Source organism: Monopterus albus, unplaced genomic scaffold (assembly GCF_001952655.1).
Source record: "Monopterus albus unplaced genomic scaffold, M_albus_1.0 scaffold233.1, whole genome shotgun sequence".
Classification (NCBI taxonomy): domain Eukaryota; kingdom Metazoa; phylum Chordata; class Actinopteri; order Synbranchiformes; family Synbranchidae; genus Monopterus; species Monopterus albus.
The window spans coordinates 155,522-178,166 of NW_018128113.1; the positions used below are offsets into that span (position 1 = coordinate 155,522).

The 22,645-nt window shown below is 40.8% G+C and overlaps 1 protein-coding gene across 6 annotated transcripts in view; it reads right to left on the reverse strand.

Moving 5' to 3' along the window:
- Nucleotides 1-22,645, reverse strand: part of LOC109971726 (triple functional domain protein) — an 83,170-nt gene that overhangs the window by 47,740 nt on the left and 12,785 nt on the right. For 5 of the 6 annotated variants that reach the window (XM_020620159.1, XM_020620157.1, XM_020620160.1 and 2 more), the window contains exon 2: nt 11,182-11,232. In XM_020620159.1, coding sequence (XP_020475815.1) covers nt 11,182-11,232 — 51 coding nt within the window. Of the gene's footprint in view, nt 1-11,181; nt 11,233-13,647; nt 13,688-22,645 lie in introns of those variants that run through there. The other variant, XM_020620162.1, reaches the window with a different exon arrangement.

A 22,645-nucleotide genomic window follows, 5' to 3' on the forward strand; every position in this document is an offset into this window, starting at 1 on the left:
TAGATCAGTGTCTGCAAGCACTGGATCATATTTACTGATGACCACACAACAGCGACTGAACTTTCAGTTGCTTTATAAAAGCTGCACCATGTCCTCAACACTCAGTCTCTAATACTGTCTCTCTTTCTTGGGAAAAATCTTCTGGAGTGGCACACACAAAGACTGATTCGTTTTACATACCGGTTTGTCAGGAATAAATAGTATGAGAATGAATGCAAAAAAAAAAAAATCCTCACGGCAATAACTTTAACTATCAACTATCATCCTATTAACGTCAAGCTGGATCTCATGGGTGTGATGGTGCCAATGATCCTCCAGCTGTGCTGCTAATATTCTGTCAGACATGAACGGATGGCTGTCAGGAGATATTTAATAAGTGAAAACCTGTTCAAACAACTCCTATATTTAGACACACTATTCCCTGAAGTGATTAAACCCACATCTCAACTTCAACACACACAGAGGAGGACTGAATGGGCCTAGATTTTGTCCTTCAGACCGGACAGAGGTCTGGTTTGTGTGACTGATGACCCAGACAAGTCATATATTTCCCAACTGTATCTTTTTTCTCTTGCTCTGTCTTTGACCCTCAGTACCCAACTGACCTCTTTCATTCTCAGCTTGGGTTTCAGTGCAAGATTTCTCCTCTACTCTCCTGCACAGGTTATGAGAACCATTAATTAGTGTGTTTATATGTTTAACATAACTGAGAAAGAAACTGAAGGAATAATTTTACATAACATCGCTACATTACAAGTCTGTGTGTCTTGTAGTGTGGTGAACACATACACGCAAATTGTTGCCATGTATTACATAATGACTACAAAGTAAAAGGGAGGAGCAACTTCTCTGCTAGCATTTAACTAATGTTATGGCACACACACACACACACACACACACACACACACCCCTCCCTCTCGGGCACTCATAATGAACTGTACTCCAGTCTTTGCTCTCAGCATGCCGTCATATTTTTGACTGTATGCTAATGAGATGAACATTCTTTTCTGCCACCGGAGGAGATGGATGAGAATCAGGACTTGTCTCTATTTTTACTCTTCTACCCTCCTCTCATTTGTCTCCTGACTTCCCCCAGGGTGCCACAAAAACAAATTAGCGTGATCAACTACATTTCCCACTGTGCTCCTGTAAGAGGGAGCCTGTAGTTCTTTATGGATGATGCATGAAAGGAAGCTGATGCAGCCAGAGCTCTCGCTCAACCTCTATTTCTGAGAACACTTGGACCAGATTTTACTATGGGTAGAGAAGGGGTGTCAAAGTAGACTGTAGCTAATGACTAGTTTCATTATTGATGAGGCAATCAATATTTTATTCTTAATCATTTGTTGAAATAGCATGTTTTGTCTGACCAGCATTTCAAAGCCCTATGGTAGTCCATATATAGATACATAAGAGAAATTCAGCAAATCTTTACATTTGAGAAACTGCAACCAGTGAATGTTTGGCAGCTTTGACTGGCAAGTGTGTTAACAATTAAGTCTCAAATCTTGTGCCAAAAAGACCAAGTCTTCAGATTTTCACTTCATAGTAAAAATTACCAAAACAAATTAAGAGCAAGAAATTAATGGAGAATTTGCTATGCATTGACTGTGACTGGTCACATACCTTAAGAACAGGAATGGTAAACATAAGGTATCTATACAAACAAAGGTTACAAAAACCATTGTCAATCTGTACAAAAAAAAGTTTGTAGAAAGTATTTTTATGCTTGCAGAAAGCTAAAATCATTAGTTCATGGTGATAGTTGCTGTTTTTATTTGTCATGTTTGATAGAAAACGTGTATCTTTACACATAAGGCACATCCATGTGCCTTATGTGCACCAGTTAAGTCTTTCAATGACAGGGAAAACCCAGAGAAAATCAAGCAATAATGAAAGTGTTAGCTAGTTGCAGGTTGACAATCTACCAGCCACTATTGAGAACAGGCTACGAAGCGTTAGCCTTTCAAAACACTTGTGAATCTCATCTATGATCGTTACGTTGCAGGAAAGCCACAGCAACTTTGAAGCATCTTCGTATTTGTAACAGACATTGCTGTATGAGGCTATAAGTGCACTCTGGGTAGTGTACAGTACACATTTTGTCTGAATTACAACAAGCACACAAATGGACATTCCACTGTGGAGTGATTTCCTCTTCTAAAGCAAAGACATTCTTCGATGTTGTCTGATTGGCCAGCTTTCAGAAAGATAATCAAAGGTCAATGAAAAACCTAATGTTGACAGGATGACAAGCACAAAAATCACTGTGTGTGTGTGTGTGTGTGTGTGTGTGTGTGTGTGTGGAGGGAGAGAGAACACAGTGAATGCTTGTAGCTACAGTATGTGAATTTGCTACCCTGCAGCTAAATTTAAGGGTCACTGGATTAAGGCCTCCTTGACACACATCATCCTCTGTAAACCCACAAAACACTGATACACTATCCTGATGGGAGTGTTTTCCTCCATGGTGACAATGCTGCCATCCACAGGGAATGAGGGGTCACTGAGTGGTTTGATGAGTATGAAAATGATGTGAATCATATGCTATGACCTTCACAATCACCAGATCACAACCCATTTGAACACCTATGGGAGGTTTTGGACCAATGTGTTAGACAGTGCTTCCACTATCAAAACCCCAAATGATGGAATATCTGTTGGAAGAATGGTGGTCATCCTTCCAATAGAGTCCAGAGACTTGTAGAATCAATGACACATTATGTTGGGTTTTCCAGTCACCAGTAAAGAATTTAACTGTGTTCAAGCATTTTGGGGTGGATTTTCTCTTTTACCCAATAAAAAAGGTCGTTTTTAGCACAGAGAAAAATGATTTCCCTGCACTCTGCAGTGCTCTGGGACTGGAGAAAATGCTACAGCAGCTAGATACAGTGAGGCCAGGTCACACCCAACCCATACAAAAACATATGCACACACACACACACACACACACAGGAGAAGGTGGATTTTCTTTTTTTGTATGAATGGACAGCAAAATAAAATTTTAAAAAACAGTGGACAAAGGAATACTACAAACAAACAGGTGAGATAATGAAACATGTCACTGTCATATCTAGGCTGAGAGGAAAACTGTGTGAGGGGGAGGGAGAGAATGAAGGGTACAAGGAGGGAAAATGAGCAAGAGTGAAGAAACGGAAGGCAGTGAGGCAGTGGGTGGTAAATGACAGGTGGACAGCCTGAGAGAGGGAGAAAAGGTATATAGATGGTAATGATATGCAAACCAACCAGTCACAGTCAAACTTGTCACATACCCATTTCACTTTCTCTTTCTTTTCATTTCTGACAAAGAATTATGAAGAAGAGTACAATTAAAATTAAAAAATGGGTCTACAAATGCCTCCTTCCCAATGTGGCATTGCATGTCTCAGCTGGATGAGGGCGGAGCCAATCTGGACACACCACCCTCTTGTGATTTGTTGCCCAGCATGTCATGCTTGGTAATTTGCCCACATTAATTACTGTGGAGTTGGTTTTGTCTGATGATAAGGAAACATAATGTACTGCTATCATCAGCTAATGATAGATTGGCAGGCCAATGTGCTGACGAGTTCCCAGTCCACAGTGGGCAGAGTCACAGCAGCTGAGGCTAATCCTGGGATTCCTGAGGCGAGAGATTCCAATCCAGCAGACAACCAAAACCACCTATTTCAGTGTTGTCTACACATTCATATGGAAAAGCTGGTGCAAATCTTTCCAAGCAGAGAAACAGCAATCAGTGTAGAGTGTTTCAGTGCACATGAGAACACTGTGTGGATGCACAGTATCAGTGTGGAATTAGGTAAGCTTCTTATCCGCCTGTCTTTTGGAAAGGCAGGTTCCTGGAGGTAATCCTCAATGTGTAGGAGGGGCAATAATTATAATATGCCTGCACAGCAAGTATGCACCCTGAGAAGCTGCTTAACATGAAGAGGGAGAATTGAGACTGAACAGGGAAACTGTTACAGGGTATAGGAGAGGCTCAAATATGAAATCAAACACCTATCACACTGTTTCCTTCCCTGCTGTTGCTCCAGAGGAGCAACTCAGGGGTCAGCAGTAGTAGACTGTGGTTGTACTGGGCAGGTTATGCATATGCTGTGTATTTACCTGTATCAGTGTTTAGCTATTTAACCCTGAATAAATCATAAAGGCTAAAAGGTGGATTGTGCACAAATACATGACTGCATACTTGGATCACAATATCAGTGCTAAAGACTGAATATTATAAAAACCTGAAAAGCTGCTCATAATGTTTTTAGGTAAATTATCTCAAGGTCACAACTTCATTAACATCAAAGTGATTAAGAAGTAATGGTCTTATTATAAAGAGATTTTAACAAAGGTTTTTTTCCCCTAAGGTCTAGGCCTGCTGGGAAAACAATGTTTTTATGTTATTATGCAGCTATATCAGGCTTGTCTGCTCATACTTATGATAAAAGATCTCTAACTGAATAGAAAGTCACTTTCGGCTTTTCCCGTTTAGGGGTCTCCACAGCGAATCGTCACACTAACGACTCGCATGTTGACATTTGGCACGTGTTTTACACCGGATGCCCTTCCTGACGCAACCCTGATTCGAACCCGGGCTGCAGCGGTGAGAGCACTGTACCTTAACCACTAGTCTACCAGGGACGGCAAAAGATCTGTAACTAAATAATGCTTCTAAACATGAGTGGATCTGTTGAGATATTTAGGAGACTTTGACTGCGTCCTGATGCTTCTCTTCTCTCCCCCCCCGTGATACTTTAGGAAAACTTCATCATTATATTGTCTGTATAATTGACTTCAAATATACTTATTACATTATAAATGCAAATATTTATAGTGTTATACAGAAAAGTATTAATTCCAAGGACTTGCAACACATCACCTGGTCCTGATGAAATGTCTTCTTCACTGCATCAAGAAAAATGTTGCATCTAGAGCCCAAAAGTTACCATTTTGGGACAAAACACCTGTGTGTGTGTGTGTTTACACACTGATTAACTTAAAAACAAAAACATGTGATCATGCCATGTTGTTAAGATACTGGAATTAAAATAATATATACAATACCGTTACACTTCCCACACAGAAGTAGGTAGCCAACTCTGACAAATCATGTCATCTAAATCAATAAAAATGTTGATAAATTAGTCAATAAAAAAAAATTGTCATTAGTGGCAGCCCTACTAAGGATCCAGTGTTTAACTCTCTAGAAGTGAGGAAGTACAATGCAAAAATGTAGTAAACACCAAAATATGTAATTTCCTCACTGTATTTATAAAAGTAAGCAACTGCTGTGGAGGATGTTACCTTGCTGATGATGTCTACATTCAAACATCCAGAGAAACCGATGTCCACTGCCAAGCCCTAACATCCCAAAATGAAGTTACTCACCAAAATCTGAGGTTAAATCTACCTTCTAGGAAGATTATCTATCCCATACAGCATAAATACCAAGATCAACCTCTCCTAAACCAAGGCTGGTCCCGTTATTTCCTGTGTCACTAATCTATGGCTACACCCCTCTTTGAGAAAGGGCAAGAGATGAAAAGGAAATGCCAGAAATGTTTGTCACCCTTTGATGGAATCACAACATAAGCAGTGATCATACTAGATCAGGACTGGTAACTGGGTCGTGTGTGTTTGTGTTAGTGTGTATCAGGATATGTCAACACTCAGCACACACCTCTGAGGCTTCAGACTTGTAGGGGCCTCCCAGATGTCAAGTGGGCATTCGATTAGCTGATATAACCAAGCTGTTAATTCAACAACAACAGTACAGGTCTGGCCCCAGCGAAATTGTTACAAAAACCTTAGGGAAGGGTCGGAGTGAATGTATTTATGTATAAAAAGAGAGAGAGAGAGAGAGAGAGAGAACGCAGCAGCTGCCTAGACCCGCACAGATGGAACGGCTGGTACGGTTAGTCAGAGGGGAGGGAGGGGAAAAGTTGCCAGCATACCACAATAAAAGTTCACATGCACACACACAGCATCTGATTAAAGAGCAGTTACATGCAGGCATAATCTCATAATCTCACCCGCAGCTGACTTGAACACGTCGGGTCCAAACCAGCTGTTATGGGTCAAGAGAAACCAGAGCTGTGCACATGTGTGCATCTCTGCATAGCTGTGGACTTCCCACATTCACAGTGTGCCAGAAATTCTCTGGTGAGGGATGTGTGGGAATTGCAGAAATTCCTTGAGGCTGAGGGAGTGGACAGGAACATGATCTGGGCCCCTGACGTACATCCTGATCACCAGTGCTAAAAAAGCTAGTTATAAACAACTTGATCCCAAATGGTCAGTAGCATTAGCAGATATTAGGCAAGGGACGATTCAAGTAAAAGAAAAAAATCAGCTAGTCATGGTTCGGGGCATGTATGGTGTTCAGTTCATCTGAAACAGGTTGAGACATATGCATAGAAAACTTTTAGGGAAAAAAGCCTTGCTCTAGTAACCCAGTAAAACTTATGCTTTAAATGCTTCCTAGCTCTACAGTCAAAGTTTATGTTGAATTAGAAGGACATCATGGGTCCTTATTTGTATTTAAATAGCACTTAAAAGTGATCAGAGAAACTCAATAAAATCTTTAAATTAAATAATACTTTTGTTGCATTTTTGTTAATAAAAAATTTACTGTGTGAATTAGCCACATCCAGCATGCACTGGGGTGGTTTGCAGCTGAGTGTAAAGTGGTGGCGATGAAAGTTAGCACCTCCAAGTCCATGGTACTCTGCTAGAAAATGGTGGACTGCTCTCTCTAGGTTGGGAGTGAGTTGCTGCCCCAAGTGAAGGAGTTTAAGTGTCTTGGGGTCTTGTTCACGAGTGAGGGTAAAATCAAGCCTGAGATTGACAGGTGGACAGAGGCAGCATCAGTAGTAACGCAGATGTTGTACCAGACTGTTGTGGTGAAGAAGGAGCTAAACCAAAAGGCAAAGGTCTCAATTTACCTGTCAGTCTATGCTCCAACCCTCACCTATGGTCACGAGTTGTGGGTAGTGACCGAAAGAATACAATCACAAATACAAGTGGTCAAAATGAGTTTCATTTGCAGGGTGGCTGCACTTATCCTTAGAGATAAGGTGCGAAGTTCAGATATCTGGAAGAGGCTCAGAGAAGAAGTGCTGCTGCTTTACATCAAAAGGAACCAGCTGAGGTGGTTCGAGCATCTTTTCAGGATTCCCAGGGCACCTCTCTCTGGAGGACTTCTGGGCATATCTAACTGGTAGGAGACCCCAGGGTAGACCCAGAACATGCTGGAAAGAGTATATATATTTCCTGGGAGCACCTTGGAGCTGGAAAATATTGCTGGGGAAAGGACTACCTTGCTGAACCTGTTGCCACTGCAACCTGATCATGAATAAGTGGAAGAAAATAGATGGATGGAGCCAGACAATATTGGTTGAAATCAACTGCAGGCCCTGGAGTCAAACTGAAATTGCATCATGGCCTATTTTTAAAGTATTGGCAAACACTGGATAGCTGCCTAAGAGAATCAATATAGGAACGTATCGTGATGAAACTGGTGATTTACACCCCTAATCTTAAATATGCGTGCAAACACTGCTTATATAATGTGTGCTAAAAGACTAAAGCTAAAGCATGTCTAAGAAAAAAATGAACATCTTTAACACTGATTATCCATGCAGAAGACATGGAAATAAGTCAAGTCTAGATTTTTATTTGCCATTTATGCATAAACAGACAGTCTAGTGTTAGGTATTTTTAGTCAGATATTAGATATTGCTTAGGTACTTGTATGTATTAGAAATGTTTAGTAGAGACAGGATGTCTGGTCAGACTGTTTAAATGCTTAGTCATTGTCATGGGTTTTTTACAGGGCGCACATGGTCAAGGATAACTAGATAGAAAAGTTTGACTGTCAGCAGACAGGATGATTATTATTATTATTATTATTATCTAAGCTGGCACATCAGGTGGCGTCACGGTTTGATGTTCCTGTGTAGTATGGGGCTAGCCCAACCGAAGAGATAAATGTATAGGCCTGTTGGGTTCGAGGTCTTTCATCTTACATCTGCCTGGGAGCAGTTTGGAGGTGCAGGATGCCTGAGCGTGTAATGTTAATTTTTACTTGCGTTCATGGAATAAAATCAGCACTGTTTTGTAGTTACTTGGACTGTCTCGTCTCTCAGAGGCAGTATGGTAAAAAGTACCAGATACAACACTAGGCATATAGGAATTCTTGTGCAGCTCTCCTTTGGAGAGTCAAAAGCCAGAAAGAACACTTAGGCTTAAAAAATAAAAAAAAGTTGCATAAAGGCAATAAAATACTAAAAACCGCACATTACAAAACGTTACATTAAACTGTCTACAGCCCCACTATTTAGAAATTACCAGAAAGTGATACATGTCTTTGTGGCAGATGCAAATGCACTTTTCCATTGTATAAAACATAGGCTGAGACACTGAGGATCCTAAGAAAACAACAGTTTCATTTTCTTATTGTGTTCCTTAATTTTTCTCTTCTCCAATGAACTTGTTTGCCTCACTTCTTTGTTTGACATGTTCCATCTTCTTTCATTCACATCATAAAACTTCAATCTTCTTCTTTGTGTCTTTCTTTACATCACAGTTTTGCCCTTTGTGTTTTTATTTACAGCCAGCAACACTGTCTAAACTGCCATTAGCCTACTTTACTTCTGACAGGCAGCTCTCTCCCTGCCTCTGCCCAAGTTCTGACTGGCTGCTGCACCTGTAGGCGTCACCCTACAGGATAGTGAAAAAAACAAGAAGGGCTGATCTGACTGGCTGTTGTGATGAGACACAGTTGGTCTGGTCTAACAATGAACCCACTGTGGGTACAGCTGGTACTGACTATGTCACTTTACAAACAAAAACAATTGGGTAACCAGCTCACAAGTAAGAACATGTAATTACAGCGGACTGTTTCACCTGGTGGTTGGACATCACAGTTACTTTTCTACCCATATTTTTAGCTGCCATTTGTGCCAATTCATTATCAGTCTGGGACATTAAAACTCTCCAATACAGCTCTTTATGGAAGAGGGAGGCAAGATTCACAACATTTTTTTACAGCCTCACACCCTTGAAGCTGTTGTAAAATCCTTACCAGCACCGTGACAATGATTTCTCTGGCCATTTGTCTGGTCTGGTCCAAGACAGCCAATATGCACTTTTTAAAAGGGATATTTGTGAAGCACTTATTTCACACTGCACTGAAAATCAGGCCTTACTGTTGAATAAGGGGTATTATCATCTAGAACCACTATCCTGGCAACAGGAGCGACTGAACAGTGCAGCCTGGGCATTTGTTTCCACTCATACTTTGTGTCCTTCCATTTTCTGCTTTTTGTCCCCAAATCTACATTTTGGCATAGAAAAGAGAGCAGGAGAGAGAGCACCATCTTTCCTTAACCCCCGCCTCTTTCTTTTCTCTCTATCTGTCCCAGACCTCTAATAGCAGGGTAGGCTAACCAAGCGAGAAACAGGCCCAGCGACCCAAGCACAGCAGGGGAGAAGGAAAACAAGAGGAGAAAAGGCAGAGAGAGAGAGAGAGAAAAGATGGCTTGTTACTGATGCCAACAGTTCATTCGTTCAGGTCTTTTAACACCACCTGATCTCATTCTCACAAACCATGATGAGACAGACGCCTGTTAGCAGCAAGTTTCACAAAAACAAACAAACAACAAAAAAAAACCATATCAGTAAAATAGTGAGAGTAAAAAGGACTAATTTTACTTTGCACTTCCCTCCTGTCATTGTTTGACACGGTTGTTCTTTTTCAGCTGTTGACTCGTACTGTGGTTCCTGTTAGCGGCCAGTTGAAGCCTTGCCTGGTGCAACCATTTTCCTTTTTCACCTACTCCAATATGCACAAATACGCCTCCTGCAGGTGGCACTGAAATGGAATTTCAGCTTGCAGAATGTAATTGATTAATGAAGATTTACTGAAATGTATTATAATACTGGCATAATTCTATCAAGGAGATAGAAAAAGTAAAGTAGCAAGAGAGACAGTGATGGAAATGAACAAGACTACAACACTCCCCCTACAAAGCACTCTTCAGCACATCTGTCAAGTTCCAAGGGCGTTAATATTATTACGTAACAGCACTGCTGCCCTCTCTCCCCTCACAACCCACTCTTTAGCTGCCCAGTCAAATCACTGGCTGAGGAGGACAGGCCAACAGACAGACAGGTCTAATTCCCCAAACCCCCTCTAAACCAGGAAGTGATAACTTGCAAGCAGTTGGAAGCTTAAGAAAAACATTGCCTTGACAGCTTTATACAGAGAGACCAAACAGTATCAACAATGCTATGTATTTGTCTAGATATAACTGCATTCATGCGGTTTTATCTCCTTTTTCTGCAGGCACTTGAACTGTCTCCATCAACGTCTTGGGGCTTTGAAACAACCTGCCAACTCACTGTTGTTTATATCTAGGGGTTGACTGTTCAAGGCAGATACTGTTGATAGGTTTAGACTAGAACTATTAAAAGTCAAAAATATGTGCCTCTCTTTATTTCCAAAAGCATAATACATGAAACAAAGCCCAAAACAAAGTCCACTGAAGTACAGTAGACTCTTAATCTGTCTCCTCAAAATGTTACATTCAAGGACACCAACACTGAACCCCCTAATATGAAGGAACTAAACTGAACAGTCTGTAACCGAAAGAAAAGGAAAGTAATTTTAAGATGTAGCAATGGCAAATAGGGTGAATAAATCATTATGGAGGAGACAGCAGAAGCAAGAGGCATCATTAAATCTCAAATGAAATGATAATGAACATAGAACCGGAAGAAATAGACTGAAGAGGAATGAAAGCTATAGACATCAACCATCTAATCATAAACAACCTGCTGTTGCTACGGAGACGGGTGCTGGACACAGGTAGCCAATCAGGAACATGGGGTGCATGGAAGGTGATGGAGGAAAGGGAGGAAAGGGAGGAGATGAGGATGAAAGAAGATTCAGGGAGATGTGATAGTGGGAAATATAGTTGAGAGTGAGCTGTCCCCGTCACTGGGAACACTGAAATAGTAATCTTGTTTGTGTGCATGTGTATAACCATTTCCACTATTAAACAGTCTCCTCTCACTGTCACACACACAAACAAAAACACACATGTGAGGATGGAAAGACAAATGTACAATTTGGAATCACTCTATATAGTGTGTTTGGAACTGTGTATGTGTGAATGTTTGTTTTACCTGCTATCTGACTCGATAGATCTCCTTTTGGTTCTTTAGGGAGGGATCCATCTGTAGGCATAGAAAAACAGGAAGAAAAAGAAAACTTATGTTAGCAACACATTATAAAAATTGTATGAAATACTGAATTAAATGGATAAGATCGGTTATTTTCCATGTTGATATTTTCAACAGTCCCCATACAGAAAACAAAACCAACAATGATTTGCCTTTACTCATTGTTAATGTCTGTCAGTCCTGGATTAGCTTATTCGTCGGTACCATAGACTTTCATTGTTGTTCAAAAACGATTAAAACACATCAAGGTTAACATGTTTTCTCATTATAAAATACAAGACCCTAATATTTTTTTAAATATTGACTCAAAGGCTCCAAATGGCTATAACGTTTTACAGCATCTGAAGTAAGCAAGAGTCCATGCATGAGATCTTTGGATATTCTTAACATACAGTATATCAGGGTCTGAGGTCCACTACTCTGGCTAGAAGAAAACACTCAATGCCACTGATGTAAGAAAAAGCTACGGCTTGACCCAGCCATATTCTCCTTTGTTTATAATGATCATACCAAGGTAGCACCAATTTCATAATTTCCCATGTACTTAAAAAGCATGTTCTGCTTCCACTGGACCAGAGCGTGCAGGAGTCAGTTTATCATCATCCTAAAACTCATGACCAAAGCCCACTGGTTTCTCAGCCAATACAAACAACTGGCCCATTGATCCAGCCTATAGCCTGTGTATGAGAGAGGTTGCTTCTGTGACTGAGGGAAAGATACTGTCAGGGTCATGTGCTGTCAACATGTAAACAGACTGGACATTCAACTGGCTGACTCAGTGACTCATGCTCCCTCTGTTCTGATTCATGCTTACTCCTTCCTGTTAAGCCTTACAGAGAAACTAGACAGCATTCAGAGAGTGCAACCTCCTCCAAGGGCAACTCAGTTTCCCCATAATGCCATAAAAGCAATATTCCCAACAAGGGCACAGTAAGGTCTAGACTTGACAGTATTATTGGGAAAACCTAACAATCCCCCTTGAGCAAGCGTTCAAGAAAAATGATAGACATGACAGACATTCACTTGTTGGTTTGGGGTAAAATCGGGACTTCACTAAGTGGGCTGTGGGCAAAGCGGTGAAGACTTCACATTTCTGCAAGTCTGTGTTCTGCTTGTTCAACAGCAGTTTGATAAACTACTCATACAGTCTCCATTACTGAAGGAGTGCAGCCCCTCAAGACCAACACAGAGAAAAATACACTGAAGCAAAGGAGGGCAGTCTGTGTGAGGTTATGCCAGGTGACAGTACAGGGGAGCACATGGTGCACCGCGCATTAGGCTCTGATAGTGATGTGCCTGGTTTCACATGTATGCATCCAGTTTTTTTGCCCATCTCCGTTAAAGTTTAACACATAGCAGTTTACTGACTGTTTCTGTGACATTCATCCATCCAAATATAAGTTGTTAACAATTAATCGATGTTTATCATTAACAAGGCTGGATATCAATTAAGAAAACTTCTCGAAATTTGCATCCCTAGTTCTGTGTAAATTTCCAAAGACCCAAGGCTTCAGAAGCATGGGAGCTCTTGACCTGATAAGAAAGGCTGAGTGGCTGTGTCATCTTTATGGTAAAAACTGTTTTCTACATGAGAACTGATTCCCTTCTGTAGTTGCTGAAAGACTGAACTACCTTATCAGTCAGCTGTGATCAGTCAGTGACATTTTGCTAGTGGTAATATCCATTAATGCACATTTAGTAGCACAACACAAAAAGAACTACTGCACACATGAGCAAACTTGCTGGCAACAACTGCCAATGCCACAGGGGCTCACAGTCATAAGGTGAAGCTCACAAACACAACATGGCAAAGCAGAGCTGAGCAGCCAACAGAGGCACAAATATCTCGCAGAATTTTCTCCAAAGCTGTGTACCTGGGAGAGCTTCACACAATGAATGGGATGAAGGAGAAAAGCATGGAAAAATGAAAGGCAAGAGGAAGACCAAGGACCCACATACTTCACATATTTGCAATGCCAAAGATGTCCACATAAGCCATAATATTTAACAATGAAATACCACACAACCCTTATGAATGCCCACATCTTATCATAATGTTATCAGCGAGACTTGCCGCCAAGCAGAAGTCAAACACATGGACAAAAGAGAGAAAACACAATGTATGTGTGCATAAAAAGATAGATACACATAGACAGTTGTGAATAGAGGCTTTTCCTCTGAGATACAACCGTTACCCGAGTAGCAGGTAAATCCAATTACACACATAGACATGGATACACACCAAGCCAACTTTGTTACAGATCATGGTAGGATAAGCCAAACACTAAAAGGTTAGCCGAGCTGTCTGGATAAAGTTAAAAATATCACACAGAAACAAGTAACGACTGTTAAGGAAATGACAAAGCAAAAAATTCAGCAGACTCTGTCCCATAAAACAGCCAAACTGACCTCACTTCGAAACATGCAAACACCCGATACAGTGAACTCACTTAGACCCCAGCCTTGCTGAACACTGCCTATAGTGTATCCTAAACTGTGCTCTCTTCCACAGACAGCTCGCTCTTGTGCTGACACACACTGTTTCTGTCTCCAAGCTCACATTAACACAAGACCACCCTTTCTGTGGGCCCCTGCCTTCCCTTTCTGGGCAGGCACAGTCATCATTTGACTCATGCACAAATAGGAAAGACCCCCTTTCATTTAAAAATACCTATTGTCTGGCTCACACTGACTGAAATAAGGTGTGAGGCACAAAACAATGAGCAATGCTGTTGCTATCAAAGTTGTTTTGAGTGTAGTGGTAGATAATGCCATATGGGTTTAGCAAACATTTAAATGTGAAGAACCATGGACAACATATTTAACAATATATTACCTAAGGGATCTGAGAGGACTTTTGTTTCTTACTGTAGGAGTTGAGGTATCAGTGAGAGTGACACATGGCGTCAACTTGTGAAAAATAGTGGAGTGGTATGTAATAATAAACTTAAAGAGATAAAGAAAGATGTGTTTGTGTTTTCTTGTCACTGAGCCAAATTCTCTTTGCTGTGGTATTTAAGCCCTGCACTTCCTAGAGATAACCTCTTAGTTAAACAATGGAATTAGTACTGTGACATCTCTCTCTGCGGATTGTGCTCTTTTCTTTGTTAATACAGCTAACACCATCACTGCTCAGCCAACTATGTGTTATTAAACAGTCCACCTCTGTTACAGATAGAAACAAAGCCCTCTCTAGATTCTGACTCAAATCTTTAGAGCACTCTGCTGATTTAGCATTACCCATAACACTGTCAAACACACAATGGCCAGCTAAAAAAAAAGGATCAAAATTGATGCAGCAGTACCACTTTTTTTTTTTTTTTATTACACACATTCTTCTTTCTTGTCAAAACCTGGCACCTATATCGCCCATAATGCAACTCAAACAGTTCTGGTGAATATTTAGGTGCCACAGCAGTGACTAATGTGTCACTGAGACGCTAGACTCAAGCAGAGTTGAAAGGTGACCTAAAGACATGTGGTAAACTCACTTTTTTCTAACTTCACATCCAAAAAATGTTTTCATTTTTTAAGTAGAGCATTATCATTAAACGAAGCAGACAAAGTGCTCCAGCTGTCTAGCCTAAAATTTGACCTACAGTACATGTCCAAACCCAATCCGGGCCCCACATGACTTTTAAATTTCTATCCAAACCTGGCCTGAGCCCTCGGGTACTGATGGGTCCCATCAGGCTCAGTTTAGGTATCCACACTATTTTGAGAGATAAGGTCGGTCATGTTCTACATATATTAACAGTGGCTGTGGCTCAAGAGGTAGGGCAGTCGTCTCGCTGACCAGTAAGTTGTTGGTTCGACTCCCGGTCTCCCCGCATGCCTAAGTGTCCCTGAGCAAGACACTGAACCCCGAATTGCTCCTGGTGGCTTGATTAGCGCCGTTGTGTGGCAGCTGTCGTCATCGGTGTGTGAATGTGTGCGTGAATGGGTGAATGGTGGTATGATCTCCCTGTAAAGCGCTTTGGAAAAAAGCGCTATATAAATACAGTCCATTTACCATTTATTTTCAACAATCCCTATCCAGAGACTAGAACCAACATGCCTCTGTTCACTGTTAATGTCCGTCAATCCAGGGTTATTTTATTCATCTGTGCCACAGACCTCCATTGTTGTTCAAAAATGATTGAAAACACATCAGGGGAACACTGCACTGGGTGACATGTTTCTTCATTACAAATTTATGGCAGTTTGGAGCTTTTGAAGCAACGTTTTTAACAAAGATGCAGGTCTGGTGTTTTGTAACCTTCAGTCCTCATTGAAGAATGACATTTTTCTGTCCAACCATGCTTAACTGCCTTCACCTAGATCCCAGATGCAAACATCCCAATTAGATACTGTAACAAAGATGAACAAAACCTGGCCCTGCCCTAAAGATCAGGAGTGAAAGTCACTGCTTTAAACTGTTCTTCTTTCTGCTTGGGGACCTCAGGGACCCTCTGAAGGACCTTAGCAGTCTGTAGCCTTTGCTTCAACACACAAAAGACCACTGACTGTGATGTTTACAGTGGATCAATTGCTCTCAGCTACTGGCCCTTAGCAGGAGAGAAAAGGGGGGTGAAAAACAGTCAGAGAAAGAGGTTGAGCGAAATAGGGAGGGCAAGAGTGAGGCAGCAGTTTTAAATGCACTAGAGACCCAAAGAAAAAAGGAGTACAATGGTCTTTCAGGACTTGTCCTAGTTTGCTTCACTTTCCATTTCATTCTACTCTCAAAATAGGAGCACAGACCTTTCTGGCAAATCTTTTGCACTGACCCTAATCAATTGCAAACCAATTCAATTATTTTACTGACCTCTTTCATTAACCAGAAACTCTGTTAACACAACCTGGCACTCAGCTCTCTACTTCTCCTCTCTTCATTATCTTCCTGAGGTCTCGCTCTCTGTCTTTGAATTTTACAGTTCCTCCTTTCCTTTCTCTTCCACCTGTGCTAAATAGCCTTCCTTATTTCCCTTGAACAGGGCAATAAAATCATTCAGTCACTCCAAGGCCTTTTGTTTATGCTCATCTTACAGGAATGTGTAAAGAAAATGGTTATCTACACGTGATTTAATAGCCCTTTGTACCCTGCCCCCCAACCTACCTTTGGTACTCTCCTTCTTCTCCATTTTCTCTCCATTTTTCTCTTTGCCCCCTCGACTCTTTTCCCTCTCTCGTTCCAGCTTGCTTTAAGAAGGCAAGGTGGGATGGCTAAATTTTCCCCGAGCTCGCACCAATTAGCTATCACGGTGGAGAAATTAATGAACGAGTATGTGGCAGATGTGAGAGAAAAGTGGGACAACCTCCTTTTTATAAACACAAGAGGCAAGAGGTTTGCATGTGTGTAAATGTGTGTGTGTGCACTGTATGTGCATTTCAATTGCTCCTATGTTTACACAAGCCACAGTGTCTCTCATCTGATAACACCCTAACACTTCAGCTCCCTGGCTAATGGACCAACAGACTGTATTCCACATTATTATAATACACTTTTATTACCTTTGACTTTTATCTAACAGCGAAGCAGTACTAGCAAAGACCTATGCCTTAAATAGCCCTCTTTTCACTTCTCATTACTGTACCTACTCCGAAACTTACTGTAAACACTTTGTTCTGCTTGACTTGATTAACAAGTATTCTGATTGAAAGATATGTCATGTGCAAACTCCTGCTTTTTCATTTGTTTATTTTTGTAAGCAGATTGGAGGTGCACTAAACTGTTGCGTTTAATGTATTCAAATGTAGTGTGTGACCTATCCGTGAACTCAGCGATCCATGTCATAACCACATAAACTGACCATCACTATTAGCTCTTATCAGCTGTCCTTTGGTCCTGTTTAGTCCGTATCTGGGTGGGAACCTGTGTGTCTGTCTGTATAAGTGGTAAAGGCTCACTGATAGCACAGTCCTTTGCCATCCTGGTTTTCATAGGCCTGTTAGTGCAGACATAAAGCAGGTCCTTCCATCTTTGAATTATACCACTACTTTAACCTAAAAATTACACAGGGTCTTGTCCTTATCTGGTATACAGCTTGGTACAGAACTCAGAACTGTACTAACCTAAATGCATCCATACCACTCAATATCAGTGTCACTATACAGTAGCTGTCAAGTGCCACAAGTTAGTACTCAATCATTGGTAAGATTTGTAGTTTAGATTACTTTGTATTTGACCAGAATGTTCCTGTTTTAAATCAAAATTTGCCCATTTTTAGACTTTGTGTTATCTGGGTGAAGTTTTGAAATGGCTGATTGTGTTTAGACAACATGTAAAATGAGCAGTTTTTATAAATGCCTTAATTGACTTATCAAGATTGAAATGAAATTTTAATGGTAGCACTCCCATTAAAAGGAATCCACAGCCAAAAGACAGTTAGCTTAGCTTCAAATAAGGACTGGAAGCAGAGGAAACAACTACCCTGGCTCTGCGGAAGGTAGGTATGTAGGTAGGACAAACATACATAAAAAATGCATACATAAAATTTATGACCAAACTCTTTTGTAGTGAAGCTGGTGACTAACATTAAATTGCACAATTTTTAACTATTATTACCTCAAGGTTCTGGCCCACGGGCCGTACGTTTAACTCCCCTGGTATAGAGTGTGTAGGAAAGTAGACTGGTTTTAACAACAAATGTGCTTCCTTAAACGGGAATATGCAAGTGATATGTTTAAGGGCAGAGCAATGTTCTCTGGTATACAGCTTGGTACAGAACTCAGAACTGTACTAACCTAAATGCATCCATACCACTCAATATCAGTGTCACTATACAGTAGCTGTCAAGTGCCACAAGTTAGTACTCAATGTATGTGTTTTCATATTGTAAGTTTCTACAGAGTTGAAGAGCTGGAGGTAGGTCAGTGAATGTATGGTAGGTCAGTGCATATTGCATATACACAAGAACAGGTGCTAAAAGTATTGTTAAATATTTTCACTGCCTTTCCAACAGTAACAAAGTCAGTACAAACAACAAAGAATAAGAACATGAAAGTTGTGGTTTAATGGGTTTTGATATGCCAGACTGTTTTTTGGCTGGGGGCTGTGACTTCCTGGATTCTTGAATCCATGAAGCCATATAATGTCATTTAAAAACTTTTTTTTTATACAGATTAAACAAACAATTTAATGTGCTGATTTGTAAAATGCAGAGCTGCTGGTGAGTAGGTTCTGTTACATTCTTTAACCATGCCTCCCTCCCCTTCTCTGCCACCTTCCCAAACTTCACCCAGTATGTAAATTGCCGTACAAGGGACAATAAAACTCTGGACCTACTGTATGCAAATGCCAGGAAGGCATAAACCTCCGCCCCCCCCAGGTCGCTCTGACCACAACCTTGTTCACCTACTTCCTGTGTATACTCCAGTGGTGAAAAAGGTGTCACCACGGGTCAGGGTAGCAAAGGTATGGACAGAGGAGGCAATTGAGCAGCTGAGGGACTGTTTTTACACCACAGACTGGGACATCCTCTGCAGTCCTCATGGAGAGGACATAGACGACCTCAAACACTGCGTTTCGAATTACATAAACTTCTGTGAGAAAAATACTGTACCATCCAGGAGAGTACGGTGTTTTCCTAACAACAAGCCGTGGGTGAGCCCCGAGTTAAAGGCACTGCTGAATGAGAAGAAGAGGGTTTTTTTCCTCAGGGGACAAGGAGGAGCTGAGCAGAGTGCAGTGGGAACTAAAGTATATGATCCGGAGGTGCAAGGCTAGCACCTCCGGTTAGACTGAGGTCCTTTGGTGTGCGCGGGGCACTCCTTCGGACTTTTTATGATACTGTGGTGGCATCTGCAGTTTTTTACGCTGTTGTGGGTTGGGCAGGAGGTAGCACAGACAAGGACAGAAAGAGACTTAACAAGCTGGTTAAGAGAGCTGGTTCTGTCCTGGGCTGCTCTCTGGATTCCATCAAGGAGGTGGCTGACAGAAGGATGCTGGCAAAACTAACATCCATCATGGATAACCCCTCCCATCCCCTGCATCACACAGTGGAGGCTCTGAACAGTTCTTTTAGCACGAGACCGTTACATCCCCAGTGTAAGAAGGTGCATTGCCGTAGGTCGTTCCTCCCCACAGCAATCAGACTGGACAATACATCACTGCAGTGATAAGATAGGTGAAATTATGAGGGACTATACCAGGGGTGTCAAACGTATGGCCCGCCAAGGGGTTCAATCCGGCCCGCAGGATAAATCTTAAAGTGGAAAAATGCAATGAGACATGAACTAGAATTTTTTAAATAAACTGCTATTCCTAAATTGTCCGCTAGGGGCGCACTGTTTTAGACATGGAGAAGCTGAAAGAAGAAGAAAAAAGACAAAACAATGCTGAGATAGACACAGCTAATGTTCAGTGATTACAGTGATTATTACTACGATACATGTACTTACTTTTGTACTCGCCTCAGGGGTGTCAAACGTATGGCCCGCCAAGGGGTTCAATCCGGCCCGCAGGATAAATCTTAAAGTGGAAAAATGCAATGAGACATGAACTAGAATTTTTTAAATAAACTGCTATTCCTAAATTGTCCGCTAGGGGCGCACTGTTTTAGACATGGAGAAGCTGAAAGAAGAAGAAAAAAGACAAAACAATGCTGAGATAGACACAGCTAATGTTCAGTGATTACAGTGATTATTACTACGATACATGTACTTACTTTTGTACTCGCCTTCACACCCTCATTAGCCAAAATGTCTTTGTCAAAAAGGAGAAAAGTGGATACCGAGCGTGGAGTTTTCCAAGAAAAATTGACCGCTTCCTATTTATTCACAGAGGTGAACGGGAAAAAGCTGAAAGAAGAAGAAAAAAGACAAAACAATGCTGAGATAGACACAGCTAATGTTCAGTGATTACAGTGATTATTACTACGATACATGTACTTACTTTTGTACTCGCCTTCACACCCTCATTAGCCAAAATGTCTTTGTCAAAAAGGAGAAAAGTGGATACCGAGTGTGGAGTTTTCCAAGAAAAATTGACCGCTTCCTATTTATTCACAGAGGTGAACGGGAAACCTGTGTGCTTGGTGTGTATGCAACATGTGTCAGTGTTCAAGGAATATAATATTCGGCGCCACTATGAGACTCAGCATGGTGAAAAATACGACAGCCTGCAAGGACAACTGAGAAGAGAGAAGATAAATGAATTGCTGGTGGGTCTGAAGAAACAGCACTGTGTTTTCACTCAGAGCCGAGAGGTCAGTGATGCAGCAGTAAAAGCCAGAATTGCTAACGAAATAGCATTAGCATCAAAGCCGTATTGTGAAGGTGAGTTCATCAAAACATACATGCTGAAGGCTGCAGAACTCGTATGTCCCAAGAAGAGACAAGCTTTTGCCAACATCAACCTGACGAGGAATACTATTGCAGAGAGGATTTCAGAACTATCTGCAGATTTGCACAGCCAACTGAAACACAAAGCTAGGTCATTTATTGCATTTTCTGTTGCAATTGATGAGAGCACTGACATTACAGACATTGCTCAACTGGCTATATTTATTCATGGAGTTGATGAGACATTGGCCGTCACAGAGGAGTTCCTTGAGTTGGTGCCTATGATGGACACCACAACAGCAGAGGACATTTTCAGTAATTCAATAATTGATTTGCAATGTAATACAAATTTGAAGAACAAATTTGCCTCAGTGGACTTGGACACATTTTATCAGTATCTCCTGCCAGGGTACCCCAAATTAACAGCCCTAGCTGCAAAGGTTTTGTGCATTTTTGGGACTACCTACCTTTGTGAACAGGTTTTCTCAGTAATGAACATCAATAAAACCAAACTGCGCTCAAGGCTCACACACCAACACTTAAATGACATTCTGAAACTGGCTGCTACTCAGGACATGATGCCTGACACTGATGCAGCTAAAAGATGCCAAGTTTCAGGAGCAAAAGCAAAGTAGTCTAAAGTAGACTAATTCTTGTAAAATGCTCACTCAAAAATACAGTTCTGTGAAAATGAATCCTTGCTGTAATAATAGTTAAAAATGTGCAATTTAATGTTAGTCACCAGCTTCACTACAAAAGAGTTTGGTCATAAATTTTATGTATGCATTTTTTATGTATGTTTCATGTATAAATCTTATATTTACAGGCCAGGCGATTGATTACTTTCTTTCTTATACATTTAAAATGGCCACCACTTTGGTTTGTAAGATGTGGGGAGTCAATTTAAGTTTTGAGAATTATTACACATGTGGAAAATGGAGTAAAAATAATTGCTATATCTTGCTATATATAATTGCTATAAGTTGATTTAATCTTAAAGTGCAATAGGCTACCATATCGTTCAGTTCTAAATACCTGTGACTTAAAGTTTTGTGCCTTTGTACAATCAGTGATCAGTTGTAATGCGCACATGTAAATGATAAACTGAAGCAAATTGCACATTTTTCTTGAGAAATCTGAAGTTGTTCATAACATGTTTTGTAAAAGGATAGTTAAATAAAATATCCTAATGTGATTGTACTTCTTTCCACTAAAAGAGGAAAACATGAATTTATTGTTATTTATAGCTATGATGAGCTATGATGATGAGCTATGCTATGATTTTAATGGTTCAGCCCACTTGACATCAAGTTAGGCTGTATGTGGCCCCTGAATTAAAATCAGTGTGACACCCTTGGACTATACTATCCTTTAGATGACCTGCAATCTGCTCACTATATTAGTAACGTGCAGTCTTTTTGGTATCAAAACATTGTTCTTATATTTTTGTTGCCACATCCAGCACACCAAGAGAAAGGCAGAAAAGGCATCTAACTATTGGAGATGTGAACACCGTTTCCTCTGAAACACAATCGGGTGCTTTTTGTTCTGGTTTAGGGATTACATTACCATGGTAGACCAAATGGTTCACACTGACATCATAAATGCTTTGGGCTGCCATTCATTTTACTTCACGGCATCTGATGAGATTGCTCACTATATTTTGATGAAAAAAAGGAGCGTGTAGTCTAGCCAGGAATCTATGGGCTGGGTTTTTTGACCATTTCTGCTGTGGACCCCAGTCTTTGAACTCAGAACGTTTGTGTTTCTATAGAGGTCCCACAAATCTTAAATTTGTATCCGCAACTTTTCCATTTGCATCAATAACTCTATGCCACCTTTATTTCAATAGTACAAGATCATTTTGCAACAGATTCCTTCCTGGTTTGCATTTGTAGGTGTGCTGAATCAGTTTTTAAGATGTCATAACACTTCCTCATTCGTGTTATTGGTTTTAACCACTAAAACTACTGTAGTTCAGATTAGGGCTGCACGATGAATTGTTTTTCTCATTTCGGACGTCTAGCAATCTCATTCAAATGTAACAGCAATTCTGGTGTGTTTACATTAGCAGAGCGATCCCGTACATAAAAAAAGTACTCTATTCTCCTCGCTAAGATACACTGTATGTTAGCCAATAACAGGA